The sequence below is a fragment of the Dryobates pubescens genome, chromosome 17, assembly GCF_014839835.1.
Source record: "Dryobates pubescens isolate bDryPub1 chromosome 17, bDryPub1.pri, whole genome shotgun sequence".
NCBI lineage: Eukaryota > Metazoa > Chordata > Aves > Piciformes > Picidae > Dryobates > Dryobates pubescens.
The window spans coordinates 19,585,830-19,601,695 of NC_071628.1; the positions used below are offsets into that span (position 1 = coordinate 19,585,830).

Consider the following 15,866-nt stretch of genomic DNA (forward strand, 5'->3'; position numbering starts at 1 on the left):
TAACCTAGTACCTTTGACCTAAAAGTGGAAGATTCATAGCAAAGACCATGGAAATGGTTATGGCAAGTCTGAGCAGTGTAAAATAGCTTCATGTGAATCTCAAAAAAGCTGGTGAGCACCATGGGTCACAAACCTCTGGTTCTTCAGCTATGTCAAAAGCACCACAGAGCAGGGAAGTAGTGTGCAGCTGTGCCTAGGAAATGATGCAGACATTCTGTATGGCTTTGTCCTCCATCCTTCTCAAAGGGACAGACTCAGATCAGAAAGCAGTGGCAGCTTCCTTAAAAGTCTCCTGCCCTGGAAGAGGCTGCGCTCCCTGGCATCTGTTTGGCCTGGTGGCCACCCAGATTAGCAGTCCTGGGGGCAGGTTGGTTGGTGTGCAAGCTGCCAGGCTTGTGGGCCTGTGCGTGGGGACCTTGGAGTGAGGGATGGGATGTGTTACCGTGCCTTGGCATGGGCCTGGTGAGGGCTGCTCTGATTTGGATCACCCTCTCCCTTCCCTGCCTGCTTCTGCGGCCTTCCAGCAAGAACTTAAGGTCCACCTCAACTGTGGGACAAGTGGCAGTCGGGCTGTCCTTGCTGGGAAGCCCGAGGAGGCAGCTGGCAGGCTGCAAGGCAGGCAGCCAGGGAGTGATGGATGGAAAGATGCATGGATGAATGGATGGATGGATGGATGGCCATGGCTGGGGGGATGGCCGGCTGCTTGGCTACGTGGTGCTAGCCCCGGGCGGAGGGGTGGGGGGCCGGGTGGGTGTGACCCGCTCTCCCAGCTGCCGCCGCGGTCCGCCCCGCTCCCGCTCACAAGGTGCCTGAGCCAGAGACAGAGCAGCAGCGCCGCATCCCCGCCGCTGTCCGCCGCGCCTGCCCCACCATGCCCAACTTCGCCGGCACTTGGAAGATGAAGAGCAGCGAGAATTTCGACGAGCTCCTCAAGGCGCTGGGTGAGGCGCCGGGGAACCCGGCGGCAGGCAGCCCGGGGCTGTGTCCTGCGGGAAGGAGACAAGGGAATGGGGCTGCAGCCGAAGCCGCGCTACGGTGCCCGGGGCCTCCGGGACCAGGCACCCGGGATGGCTCTGTCCGCGGGCGGGAGAGCCTCCTGCCGGCGCAGGGGAAAGCTGTGAGTCCTGCCCGGGGCGCTGCCAGAGCCTTACCTGCGAGTGCCCGGTAGCCCTGCCACAGGACGCACCGGGTTGCCGCTGTCCCGGCGGCTCCTGCCGTGCTCTGCCACGGGGATCTTGGCAGGAGCCACAGCTGCCACCCGCGCAGAGCCCGCCGGGGCCACAGCTCCCTTACGGCTGCCCCGAGCTCTGTCACGGGGCTACTCGCGGTGCTCGGGTTCGCGCCGCCGCTGCCGTCGCCGCCGGCCCCTCGCTCCGACGCGATTTGCGCGGTGCTTGGAGAGCTCATCCCGGGGCATGGCTGGCGACCTTAGGCTTTGCTTCCTCCCCCACTTTGCCCAGGTGTCAATGCCATGCTCAGGAAGGTGGCTGTGGCTGCCGCCTCCAAACCCCACGTGGAGATCCGCCAGGACGGGGACCAGTTCTACATCAAAACGTCCACCACTGTCCGCACCACTGAGATCAATTTCAAAATCGGAGAGAGCTTTGAGGAGGAGACTGTGGATGGACGGAAGTGCAGGGTAGGAGGAAAGATGGGACGTGTGTGTTTGTGTATGTATATGGTACCGAGTTTTTTTTACACGGGAGAAATACATATGCTGCTGGTGTACCCAGACAGTGCCATTGCTGCCCTTCACTCTCGTCCTCGCGGACACACTTTTTGAGAGGATATTGGTGGTTAACATGTCTCGTCCCTCATATGTCATTATCCCTCCTGCAGGGTAAAATTGAAATTTGAAAACAGAGCATGACGGGTCCAAAATGCAGAGTTTAGGTACCTTCCTGTCAGCTCCTTGGCTGGCAAGGGTTTGCCCAGCTCTTTTTCCTTCCCACTCCTCTGGAGACCTCTGCTGCAGTGAAAGCTTTCCCCAGCCTGTGTCTCTGATAGGAACATGGAGAATAGTGGAGCAAGAAAGACCTTGAGTTAGGATTTAGTGCACAAACCTGACATAACTTTTGTCCTTAACTGAATCAGCTGAATTCTCAAGAAGGACCCCTGAATGTTGGTAGGCTGGGGCTGAAATCCTCTTTCATTTCCTTGCAAGTGAATGTCTCCAGTTTGCTGATCTTTAGCAATCTAAGACAGACTTTCAGCTAGTGTTGTACCAGCCATAATTAAACCATCTCCTTGTGCAGAAGTGTGCTAGAGGGTGTTAATTGAAGTGCTTGGGGCTTGATTCCATGTGTGAGCCCCTGCCTCTCTACCTTTGTCACCACTTATTTGGCTGTGGAAGGGACTTGAAGTCGGCAGTGTCTGATGTCGGCTTCTTGCTGGTGTAGATACCTCCTGAGTTGTGGGGTACTGGAGAACTGGGCTGTGATCATAGCTGTCTTTTGAGAAAAGTTATCAAAGGCATGAGGTAGTGATCCATTCCTCAGGCACTTATGTCTCCCACTTGCAATGGAAGTATAAATAAAGAGTATCAGAATATAGTCCCAAATGAGAATACAGTTTTAAAAGTATGCTATAATGGTGAAATAATCTACTTTCCAAAATGTGATCTCTGCTAATTCTTGGGCCAGATTCTGAGACCATTTGCATGACTACGGATTCAGAACTTACTGTCTTAGGTGCAATTGCTCTGAAGTTAAATTTGAGAAAAGGGGAGGCAGATTCTGGGAGCCAGTGACTGTTTAGAACACCCACTTGTTCTGTTGGATGAATTATCATGTATTTAATAGTTTGTTGGGGAAACGTTGCTGGCTTTGTTAATTTATCTTGTTTGGCAAAAGTAGTACTTTAGTGTCTTCATGCATAATGCATACACAATAAATGTGACCCGCTTTCTAGAGAAGGATTTATTACTGCAGATGGAAAAACAATAATTTCAGCTGTGAGCTATGAACGCTGGAAAAATCTGAAAGAAATGTGTTTTGTGAAGTAGTAAATTTTTTCCATGTGTTGTGAAATTATTTATAGTCCACTCTCAGGAATAAGTTGTGCTGCTGTGTGTACATAACCAAGATCTGGCCACAGAGTAGAAAATGACAGATAATAAAATAATACTTCAGAATGTAATTTGCAATATCTGGCAAAATTGCTGACTGGTCATAGATTTTGATACACTTTATGGGGTGCAAGGTTTCTTTCTTCCAACTAGCTTGATCTATTGTTCATACGGACAAAGAGTGAGTTGTGTAGTTGTAGAGCAAGGCATAGCTTCTGTAACTGCCTTTTGAGATGGCTTGTTGGCTTCAAAACCTATTGTTCAGAAAAATATTTATAAAGTAAACAGCTCATTTAAAATCCAAGCAAAAATTAGTTTTTTTTTCCTTGGAAAGTCTGGGAAGTGTTGACTTGCTGTGTTTATGCACATGTATATGTGTATATATATTTGTATATGTATATGATCACAGACTAATGAATGTCTCCCATGTGCTAGTTATAAAGCCATTACTTGCACATTCATCACAGGGCATCCTTCTGCACAGCTGTTCCATTGCACTGTAGAATAAGTTCAGTGCTAGAATGAAGAGCGACAGAGTCAGGGCTTGCCTGGTACAATCCTATGTATGGGGTGTGGGTGGGGTTTTTGGGGGGGGTTTGTTTGGTTTGGTTTGGGGTTTTTTTTGGTGATGGTTTCATAGTCATTATTAAAATGCTTTGAAAAATGCCTAAGGGTATTTCAATGTCCAGACCACAACCTTAAAAAAGTGGTATTGCAAATACTAGAACTCTAACAAAGTTTCTTTAATTCAGTTGTGATCGATTGTACTCTGTTAACACTGTAAGTGTGCTACAGACAGTTAACTTGGCACAGTGCCATGTACCATGAAAGGCTGTAAGTGAGAAATACTGCATTATTTATGACCATAACATGATACATAGCATTCTTTATGATTTTACACTAAGAGGACTCTGTAGTGATAAAAAATAGCATGTCAGGTCAAACCACATGGTTAGAAAGATGATTGTGAATGCGGACACTGCATTATCGCATGTTACTAACTTACAGTTTTCAACATCCCAGAATCACAGAATTAACCAGGTTGGAAAAGACCTTTGAGATTATCTAGTCCAATCTATCACCCAACACCATCTAATCAACTAAACCATGGCACTAAGTTCCTCATTCAGTCTTATTTTAAACACTTCCAGGGATGGTGACTCCACCACCTCCCTGGGCAGCCCATTCCAATGGGCAATCTCTCTTTCTGTGAAGAAAACATTTTGTGATAATTGGGAGACTTAAATTTGGAACCAGATGTGATTTTACACAGAAAAGACACCTTTACACTTAGCTTGATACCTATTTCTAAAATGCCCCCTCACACCTTAGTCTTAATTTCACCACTTTCCACTGATGTCTTTTTCCCTTTGCCTTTATCTGCCTATGTGTTGCTCCTTTACTGCAGCAATCATTCTCACTACTGCTCATTGTTGTCTCTCTGTCTCATGCTGCTGGGGAATATAATTAATGTTATTCCTAATGGTTTTCTTTCCTGCAGAGTTTGGCCACTTGGGAGAATGAAAACAAGATCTATTGCAAACAAACTCTTATTGAGGGAGATGGCCCCAAAACATACTGGACTCGAGAATTAGCTAATGATGAGCTGATTTTGGTAAGAACCTTGAACCCATTCAATACATGCACCATATTAACCATTTTTTGTTACCAAGTTGCATTACTTACTATTTTTCCTTACTTAAATCCATGTGCAAAACTTTCATTTTCAAAATCCTCTACATCACCTTTCCCCCTTTACTTTTAAATGTGCTTGTTTGTTTGTTTATTTGTTTAAGAACAAGTATGCAGGTTCTCGCTTGCATTTTGATGCTATAACTTTGCGGTGGTAGAATAATCACGAACAGGCCATTCCTGCTATGTAAGTTCATACCATCACCTAAGACCTTGCCTGATTTACTGCTGATTTTCTCTGGAGCATTTGACCTCATTTCTGGGGAACCTTCTTTTTTATGCATGTGCATAATATGTTGCTTCTTATCTGTGATCACATGATGTACAGCAGGAAAGATGTGGCACGTTGTTAGTATGCTCTAATTTAATTCTGTTTATGAAGAACATATAATTCCTCCCCCAATTTCTGAATCCATTTCAGAATTGCCTTCCTGTGTTTCTCAGAAATACATGGATTTCCACACATGCTGTCAGCAAGCATCCCTTTACTCAGTACTGTGTGACTTTCCATATGGCAGCAGGGTTACTGAAGGCATTCTGAGCGGTACCTCTGTGACTGCCTCACCATTTACACCATGAATCATGTGCAGTTTATTTATTTATATTGTACTTACTTCTGTTAGGGTTGAGTTCTCTTCATTGGGTGTTTCCTCAGCAGTCCCTCTACATTAATGAAACAATATCCAGAACTGGATAGACACAGTTTCTCTGAGTTACAAGAAGCACAGTTCAACTTGAGTTCAGAGTCATTTTATTGCACATGTTCTTACTAGTGAATTCCGGATAAATAGTTGATTAGACTGTTACGCCTCATCAGTTTGGGCATGGAAGACAGGCTGCTGGAGTGATGGGTAAGAAAACTTCAAAGTAAGGAGCTTTTATTTCAAACTATCACACTGACTAAACTTCTGTACTTTAAAACACAAACAGGCTCCCCAGTGTTTCTCTAAAGCAGTTGGAGCTCTGTTATTAAGATTGCATCTGAAACAAAACCAGGGCCCAAATCTAACCAAGTATAAACAAAAAGCTTTTAAGGTATTAATATTATTCCAGACATCCTGGAACAGCTCACCCACCCCTTATGAGGAGGTGTATGTTGTTAGTGAAATTGCACTGGCTCCTCCTGAATGAATACCCCAGGTCTGGATAATTTCTTTTGCTCGATCACTGGAATTCTTCATATTACCCAAAAACTTCAGGAGGCAAAGTACTTTGATCTTAGCTTCACGTTTCTGTGTAATGCAGTAGGCAGATACATATTCTCATCTATAGTTTTCTCAGCTTTCTAGCAATACCTTTTTTTTTTTTTTTTTAGATTTTTAATTTAAGCAATAAACTAGTGAGGCAGCTGTTAGTTAAACAAAGCAAACTGCTCCAAGCAAAGCAAGAGAGCCAGTCGTAACACAATTACCTCCTGCGATCAGCAATGTGAACTTAACGCTGCTGGGGAAGAAGAATGAGGTTGGTTAAGAAACCAGAGTGATTCAAGCATTCTAAAGCCATGTAACTTTTTTTTTTTTTTTCCTTGTGCAGTGAAGTCTGAGCTTTTCTGAATTAATTGATTTTTAAATTAGGATCTAAATTGGAAAAACTTCCTTCCTATTAAAGTCTTTCCCATTACAGGAACTCAATCACAACTTTTGAGAAATCATTTTACTAGTTAATTTCCTGGCCATTAAAATACATATGTTATTTCTCATCTGTATATGTCTACACTAATCTTCCAGTCATTAGGTATTGTGTATAAAAGAACCTAAATAATATGCCTAAAGTTTGCTGTTTCAAATACTTCTCTTAACAACACTGCTCATGCCACTTCTTGGAACAACCTTCTTGTTAAGCTAAACCATTGGTAGAACTTGAGTTCTCCAACATAAAGCAAGCTTTGTTTGAATCATTCTTTGCTGCTAACCCTCTCCAGTTTATCAGTTTCCTTTCTAAACTGTCCTTTCCTTTCCTTTAAACACCAGAACCACACACACTGTTCTGCTAGCAATCACACTAGCACCTGATGCATTGGTGACTTCATCTCCCTATTCTTACCTGAAACTATTCTAATTTATATGCAAAGACTTTGTTAATTCTTCTTTGGAAACTCATGCTCAGCTGATAATAATCCCAAGTAATTTTCCTGGTTTCTGATTCCCCAGACTGATCCTCTTGCCCTCTCCTCCAATGTTCATTGGTTGTAATGTATGATTTTACCATGGCCATTATGAAAATGTATGATGATCCAGAATCATTCTCTCTTTTACTATTTAGTTTGATATGCAGTTCCATTTTCCAACTCTTTTCTGGACCATAATAGTCTCTTTGGCTTTATTAAGACATTACTTGGTCCTGAGGACAAAGATTTTCAAGCCCCTCATGATATCTGATGGCACGGAATGTACTCATCTTTTAAATACATAAGTACACATGTTCAAAATCTTCTGACACTCTAAAGCTCAGCAATGATATGTTTCTAGGAGTAATGATGGTGAATGTGATGTCTCTGGTCCTTTGGAGAAGTTAAGCTGTCCAAAATTAACCCTTCTGCAAGGCTGCAAAAGGTTCTATTGTTTGGAGGAAAACAGAAAAGGGAAAGGGAAGCTACATTTTCATTACTGTGGCCTTTAATTTTAGAACCACAGAATATTCCTTCCAGATCATTATTTGGGTTTTAAAGGCTACACTACGTGAGAAGATTTGCTCTGGTTTGTTCTCCAGCTGTAACAGGGAACAAAGTATGAATAGGATCTCCTGGTTAGAAGACCCTGTGGTCCCTTTTGATCTCTTGCCTCTCAATTGTGTTTGGGTTTTTCAGCACTCCTGTGAAGAAAAATTCATCTTAGATTACTTAATTTTATGCCTGGAAGTTTTCACTGGATATGAGTCTGCAAAACCCCACTTACAACTTACTTCAAAACCAAGACCACAGTCAGAAGAAGAGATCTTTCTTTGTTTTATCCTTTCTTCTCTCACCTTCTTTCAGCTTTGTCAGGGTACTTTAGGACCTGAAATTCCTTCTCAATCAGTTTTGCTGCCCATATCTCCTCAAACATTTAATAATTTCCATCTTCAGACTTCTCAAACTTCTCTACTTACCCAAGAAGTATTTCTATTCCTTTACTCTTTCCGATGTGCTTTGGTAAGCATTCCCTATTTCCATGCTGGCAGAGAGCCTTAAATAAGCAGAAGGAAGCCACATTCTTGTGAAGTTATAGATGTCTGCAGCAGTTCAGGAGCTCTGTAAGGCTGATACTTATTCTCATAGTATCTGTTCCTGCTTCTTTATCCAAAGAAATCTTACAAGAAATCTTGAGTCTCTCTAGCTATTGCATGCATTTGCACAAGAAATTAAGAAAACTCATACTCCAATCTAAATTGTTAGATTGAGGCATGAACAGAAAAAATGCTTGGGGCAACAGGCAGGGGGTAAGGAATGAGTTTTACTCTGCTAATACTGGGTGCACATAAATGTTGGAGCTTTGCCACATAATTTTGATCTAATATGCTGCATTGCTTAGGGGTCCATTTGATTATGACACTTTCCTAGTGGAAGGATATATTTTTCTCCTCAACACAGCATGCTAAATAAAATGCATTTATTATCACATATAATGAAAAAAAAACACAGTGTTGACTTGTCATGACTACCACAGAGATAAAATGAAAACCATATTACTGTATAATTACCAGAAAAGGAATTCTTTATGTTCTTCAAAGATATTCCCTTGGATCAATACAGTGGTCTTCTATGTCACATCATGTCCTCTGGTACACAGATGCTGGGAACAAACTAGTCACCAAAGATTTTTTTTACCTTCAGGTACCAGTTAAATGTGCCTTTCGTTCTCCTTAGGTACCTTCAGTGTGGAGAAGGAGATTACTCTTATTAGTAATGGAAATAATATTTGGCTTATACAATGGCAGATGTAGGTCTAAATTCCTGTTAGAAAAGGAATCCTTTCAGCTGTGTAAGGGAAGAAGGATGAAGCTCTGTGTTGTAGAAAAAGTGCAGTGAATGTGTTAGAACATTGCAACTACATCCATCAGTGCTGTTTATTCTAATCTCATGTGATGCTCTTGCTGGGATTTCAGTGATGCATTTTTTAAAGTACTGAACAACGTAGATAAGAAATGACAGGGAATATGCAAGCAAGGGAGGGTGAAAAGGGTAGATCCTCATCAAAGTCCACATTTGTTTGCCTTGACTGTATCTTTAGATTATGTTGTACTTTAAGACCGTAAAGCACACAGAGAGACAGAATAGCTGTATTTACAGCTCCACATTCATGAACTATACTTGGATTAGCACTTGAGCAATAAAGATCAGAATATAACACAAAATTATATATATATTTCCTTTGCTTGTCTGAAAATTAAGGTCTGAGATTAAGACTATTCTTATATGCTTTTCTTTTCTTCTATATGCGACAATGTTTTTGCCGTTGCTGCCTGTTTTTGTCAGGGACATTAATGAGCTATCAATCACTTGTGTAAGTCAGAAGAACAAAAGGTCTGCTCTTTACAAAGTTAAAGGATGCTGTTTCCAAATGTGAGCTATTCAAATCAGAAACATTTATATTCAGAGTTGATCTGCATTGCTGCTTTCATGGCACCTCATGTCTCTATAGGTTTTAGTTTAATCTGTAACACACAAACATTTTAAAGTGGATGATTACTGAAGAGGGGCTTTAAAAACAGCCTCAGACCACATTTTACACAGTTCACCTATCACACAGGGATTCTCAGAATCAATTATAGCAAGGGTCAAAGATCAGAACATTAGGGGGGTTTCAAGCATGGTTTCTATTCTATGTTACCTCCCCAGAAAAATCACGCTGTGGTTGATTAAAACTGGTGAACTGTGGAGCCTAGATGAGTGAGTGAACATTTTTTAAATTATATGGCTGGCTTTTAAAATTAAACATAGTAGGTGAGAAAGGTCACTGCAAGTTTATAAAGATACTTTGTAGCCAAATGCTGAGATTTTTGAGGTGCCTAGGCCTTTCATCAAGCCTGAGTGCTTAACTTTTCTATGGTTTTTGAAGTTTATCAGTTATCAAAAGGAGAGTCTGCTCATACTGAGGTCAGTGGCAGGGTTTGCTGCTGACCTTGTTAAAGCAGTTGTGATCAAAGTTCATAAGCCTGTAATAATGCATGGAACTAATGTGCTGCATGGACCTCATGCTTTAATTTACTATGAGCAGATTTACAGGGGGCTTAGGGATCTGCTGCTCCTGCTAGCATAGCCTGGTCTGGGTCACACATCCCAAACCTGTAAGCAGAGAAAGAAGTCAAAGCCATTTGTATCTTGGAAGCATCAGATCCTGTACATACCCCCTTAGAATAGCAGATGTAACTTGAAAGTTTGCTGGGTACTGGCTTCCCAGACTACATATGAAAGGTACCATTTTCTCATGTTCTTACCTCTGTCATTCATTTGCTGCCTGACTCTGGGGAATGGCAGTTCTCAAACACAAATACCAACATTTAGGTACCTTGATAAATTACTTGACTTTACATGGTCCTGTTGATTGATATCTTGCAGAGTGTGGTTCTGTATAGGGTGATTTGCTATTAATATCGGAGTTTGAAAGGTGGGTGCTACACCTTCTCTGACCACATCTCTGTAATGATCAAATTCTTTTATAAAACATTATGGTAGTCAGAAGGAGAAAGGAGACAATGCAATATGCCTTTATTCTGAAGTTTTATATCTTTATCCTGCATAATGTAGACGTTTGTGCAGGGACAAAGCCTTTTCTGAGGAATCTTCTAAGTAATATTTTCTCTTCTCCATTTGTTTGCTGATGTATTCTATCTTTCTTTTGCAAGGAGCTTTGCAGGTTAGTCAGTTCTGAGCAGATAACAGGGGTTTTGCATACACTGGCAGAAGTAATCTTCCTCAAGTGATTGTTTCAATTACAGTCTTCCTAATTATACATTGTGCTCTACTTAACACAAAGACTCTTCAGAAAATGTTTATAAAGAAGGCCTTCAAAAAGAAGATTTACTTATACAGTAATGTATTACTGCCCTGTAATTCTCCTTTAATCTCCAATGATGTCAGTTGTCATCAGATTTTGAGTGAACTGGGAAAGGTCAATTTATTGGATTATACTCCTGTGCAGGGCTTTGTTCACAGTGTGCTTTTGGACTCTTAGCTACAGATTACAACAAGCCAAGTGAAGAAAACAGTTCTGTAATTTGCAGTGATTGCACATTTAAAATCCACATTTAGATAGAAGCCCTGCCTTGTAGCATTTTGTATGATGAGTGGGACCTTTGCAAGCCAGTGAGAAGGTAGTGTTTGAAAATCCTGCATCTTCTCATTAGATTTGGGTTGCAGTTTGGTAGGGTTGCACTTTTATTTTTTGTTGCTCTGCTGAAACTTCACCACCAAACAGCCAGGGTTGCTTGGTCTTTGTCTTTTTATTGGGACATCCTACTCCTTTAGGTCATGGAAATCTTTAAAGTCTGCTTGTTCTGACAGGAACTGTGACTTCTTTCCCATCTAGAATTAGAACCGTGGACACTAAACTGCTTCATCCTACCCTGAATACAAGGATTTTAGTGTGAAGGATAGAGGACTAGCAGCCTTTTGATTTGGGCTTAGCTGTACTTTAGATATTTCTGTGAGTAACCACAAGAGAAGGAATGCAGCAAGTTTGGACATCTTCCTCTTTGCTTTGTTTAGCAACATTTAGTGGGGTTTTATCAACAATGCTGGGAAGGTAGGGAAACGCCTTTTACATAAGTCTATATTTAAACCATGTACATAGCCCTGACAATCAAAGGCATTTATTTGTGTTTCAGTATGGAATTAGGTTGCTAGCCATCTGAATGGGTATGAGGTATAAAATCTAAGTGCTAAAAAATGCATCTTATTCCTGGAACAGGTCAGAGGCCACATAACAGAAGTTAAGTGTTCAAAGAAATGATGCATGGCTGTTTGAGAATGTACCAGTGGCTGCATGGTACTCCAGAGTAATTGTAATTGGGGTTTCCATGCATTTTATCTCATTATGATCTACACTGAAAGATATGATTGTGTTAAACCATAGTGATTTTCCAGACTGTGAGACTGGTGTGTTGCAGAGAATGACAATCCTTGTGTATAGCATCTGATTAACAGTACTGTGTATTGGGGTATGTCCATGTTTTCTGCACTTAATTTTTATCCTGACAGAGCAGTTTGAATGCAGTCCTTTGCAAGAGGTTTTCAAGAGCCCAGAAATCCATCTGAATGTTAGAAGTACAAAACAAACAGCCATTACGCTTTGTCCCAAGTGTACCAAGTTGTGACTCCGAGTGCGTAACAGTCAGTCCTGCTGCCTCTGCAATGCATTCTGGAGGTACCTATGTAACTGAGCTTTCCCAGAAAGTTACAATTTCTTTTTTCTTCCTCCACAAACGTGTATCTTCATTTTCACACTCCCTCCTGTGGCTCTTGCAAGGAAGCAGCCAGTCAGACTACACTGAGCTTTTAGGAGCAAGCTTTGCTCAGTCTCAGAACTGGACACTTAGAATTTCACTCAGACCTACAGTGGCACCTTAGGACAGACCTGCAGTATGGATCACATCTATTTCAGTCTGTTCTTCCCTGCAGTGTTCCCTCTCAGTACAGCTATTGACCTGGTGTGAGAATAACTGCTGTTGCACAGGATTAGGGAAGAAGTTTATTGTTGGTTTCCCCAGAAGAATAGACATAATTTTACTAGGGAGGTTACAAGAGTTTTGGCAATCTGCTGCTGCAGCCTTTCTCATTAGAACTGGCTAATGCGGCATGCACTCACATCACAATATGTGGCTGCATAGCCGTGCAGCTCCAACTGTCAGGCTGCAACCATGCCAGCTCTTGAAGAACACTACATAAAGACTGGTTTACTATTATTTATGATCTATGTTGAAACAGCAGCAGGGGGTCCAAACTTTGCTGTGCTTTGCAGTTCCTGAATGTACCATGGAATGACAATCACTGTCACAATGGCCTTCCAGTCTCCACAGACAGCCTCAAGCCCTGAATGGAATCAGCCTTGACTTGCTTACTCTGGCAAAACTCCTGCCAAAATAGTTTCACCTTTGTGTAAAATTGTGGAAATGTTAAAGGAAGCCCTTGTAAAGGTATTTGCAGCTGGTGATGTGGGCAGAAGTGAACTGTCTGCATTCTTTAATGTTAATTCTCAGACATTTTAATGTATAAAGATTGATATGATGAGCTCTTCATATGCATAAACCCAAAGCCTGTATTTCCAAAATACTAACAGACTTTTCGCTATAAAGTGAACAGAATATAAGCCAGAGTCAGTTTTAAAGCCAAGTCCTTTCAAAGAGGTGCTGGCCAAAACAGGTGTAGAAATCATTTAGCAAAATTGAGTCCAGCTGAATGTTCATAACACACTAGGGTAGTTCTTAATTATATTTTTCAGTGAGATCTTGGCATTTATTAGAGCCAAACATCCCACCTCACACAACTCATTAGTGGCAAGCTCAAGACTGTCAGTGAACCTCAAAGTCCACAACATGATGGTTTTTTGCAGTGTGTTTCCTCACTCTTGCACCTATTACTTCCTTCATGTTTAATTGCTTAGATTTTAGCCTGACAGACCTGAAACTTCATACAAACACTTGGGGATTCAGGAGGCTCTCTCAGATAGATGCCACAATCACTGTCTTGCTTCAATGTCCTGATAATCTCCACTGCAGTACTGTGGTAGAATTGCTTTTTAACTGCAGAAGTACAGAGCCATTAATAATGGCTATCTGCAGTTCTGTTCCAGGCAATGGTATGACATCATATAACACCAGCTCTAAGTATCTGGAAAATCCAGGTTCTCTGCACAGCTGAATTTGGTATAAGAAACAGGATGATAATAGGACAGTCTCCAGTAAGTCAGGGACTTTCAGATGTGTAGTGGTGAAACGTTTGCCAGATCTCACAGATGTTCACTGATGTGAAATGACCCACTAGGTTTTTCTCCATTATGTGCCCTCATTTCAGTCTGTTATCATAATTAACAAATTCATTGGTTAAGATCACAGTACCCTGAAAGAAGGTTGTGCTTGACACTACTCGCATCACAGCCTGGCAGAGAGAAATTTGGTATTCCAACATGGTGACTTAACAGCAGCATTATGTTTACAGGGTATATGCATACATTTTCCTGGTCTTCACCAATGCTGCACTGACTTCATTTGAACTACAATCATTTATGCCTGCAAATATCAAAGAAGACCTTTCACACATGCCATCTGAATTCCACCCTCAGCAATTCCAGTTCAAAGTGCTGCCCCTGTTTCGAAATGTAACAATAGTACATTCCAAATTCTTTTTCTTTTCTCATGTTTATTTATAAATGTGTGTCAACAAACTATAGAAAAAGGAATTTCTGCATCATTTGAGAAAACTTACCGTTCATTGGGAAAGAAGTCTCTTACATCGCACTCCTCTTTCAGAATGACTCCTTTCTTTATTCTCATCTGTCAAATGACAGAGGAAAATGTATTTCTGCTGTAAAACTAGGTCCTATAGCATTTAAATGTGATGTTAAATAGTTGCTGGTTCCATCTCTTCTGATTGATTTCTATTTCTTTTCCAGACCTTTGGTGCTGATGATGTTGTGTGCACAAGAATTTATGTAAAAGAGTAAAAGCAATTTACTTCTCTTCTGGGATGAAGTGGAGAACTGTGAAAATCCCCAGTATAATGAGTATCTGTGTGTGCTGTTACTAATGCGGTGTTGTATGTGACCATGTGTGTTATATCTGAACCCAGACCCTCTCTTAAGTGTATTTTGTTTCATTTTCCATCGCAGACATTATTCCTTCCCACTTCTATGCCATCATTTTCTGTGTCTGCTTTGTATTTTGTAGTTGCCACTTGCTATGGTTTCATCAATTATTAAACTTATTGGGCCTAACTCACAGCTGGTTTGGGGTGTTTTTAAAATAAAACGCAGCAGTGCTTTGGTTAGGACTGAAAACACATTTTACCCTCTCTTGAAGTCAATGTGGAGTTTCACAGCTGTTGGCAAGCTCTGTACTGTTAAGGAACACCTCCTGGGTCAACACAAAGTACGGGAGAGCAAGTGAATTGCAAGTCCTTTTGCAGACCTGCAGGCTGCTCTCTCAGAGCCATAGCTCTGCTGCTTTCCTTCCTTCTGTCCTGCCTCATTGGGAGAGTTGTTGAGGAACAATTCCTGTATCCTGTGATTCAGCAGAACCAGGCAAGACAAGAAGAGATCTTTACCTTCTTACCTGTTGCATCTCTGAAGAGTGCCCAAACTTTCCCTGTTGAGACATTCATTATCCAAGTTCAAAACCCAGCTGTATGTACAGGACAAATAACACTGTGACCATCACTAATACTGTCACCAGACCCCAGCACCTCAGGCCTAATCAGAGAGCCAGCAGAGTGGAACAGACATGACCTGTTTGGGCTATAGAAAGACAAAGCTGAGAAAAGTTGCTTTTCTCCTACCTTCTCACCTGCAGCAGAGAGAACGTCCAATGGCTTCACTCCCCCTCAGTGTTACAGCTCTCACTTTTGATGACTCAATATTTCATTCTTTGAACAACTAAATATTTCACAAACTAGGGCCATAGTTCAAGAGTTAAAGAAACACCAAATTTAATGTATTTAGTCTGGCTCAAAGTTCTGGCCACAGCACTACCAAGTATTACATTCAAGCTGAACAGACATTCCTCTAATGAACCAGACACTCTCTGTTCTTCCACCTTGGAAATAACCTGGAGGCTGAGACTAGGAACACTACTTATTTCAGTGCAATATCCAAGCTTACCTGACCAACTTTCGGCATTGCAGGAATAATTATCTGCTTCATGTCACCCAGTCACAGAGGATTTTTAATAGATTCAGTGTTAGCAGAATACATGTCCTGTTCACTGGACTGTGCTCAATATTCAGAATGGGAAAATCTTGATATTCTTAGGATGATCCATAGAAAACAAATTTCTTTGCCTCTTCATCACTTGCATAGCTATGCAGAGGAATCTCCTTTGCTAAGATTGTCAGGCTCCTATGGAGAAATCAGCCAGCTCTTCCATATTTTGCAGGGTGGCCCACAGCAGCATAACAAGAGGAAAACCTTTGCTCTAA

General features: G+C 41.6%; 1 protein-coding gene across 1 annotated transcript; it reads left to right on the forward strand.

Moving 5' to 3' along the window:
• The first annotated feature begins 787 nt into the window (after positions 1 to 787).
• Positions 788 to 14,667, forward strand: CRABP1 (cellular retinoic acid binding protein 1). The gene is made up of 4 exons (XM_054168998.1): positions 788 to 941; positions 1,461 to 1,639; positions 4,569 to 4,682; positions 14,347 to 14,667. Exons 1-4 carry the CDS (start codon positions 872 to 874, stop codon positions 14,395 to 14,397), a joined length of 414 nt encoding a protein of 137 aa, XP_054024973.1. The 5' UTR covers positions 788 to 871; the 3' UTR covers positions 14,398 to 14,667.
• The last annotated feature ends 1,199 nt before the right edge of the window (positions 14,668 to 15,866 follow it).

Excerpts from the sequence above, each read along its gene's own strand:
- CRABP1 (XM_054168998.1), top strand. The coding sequence starts at position 872 with ATGCCCAACTTCGCCGGCACTTGGAAGATGAAGAGCAGCGAGAATTTC. Across the intron at positions 942-1,460 it reads CGAGCTCCTCAAGGCGCTGG|GTGTCAATGCCATGCTCAGG; the intron begins GTGAGGCGCCGG and ends CACTTTGCCCAG. Across the intron at positions 1,640-4,568 it reads TGGATGGACGGAAGTGCAGG|AGTTTGGCCACTTGGGAGAA; the intron begins GTAGGAGGAAAG and ends TCTTTCCTGCAG.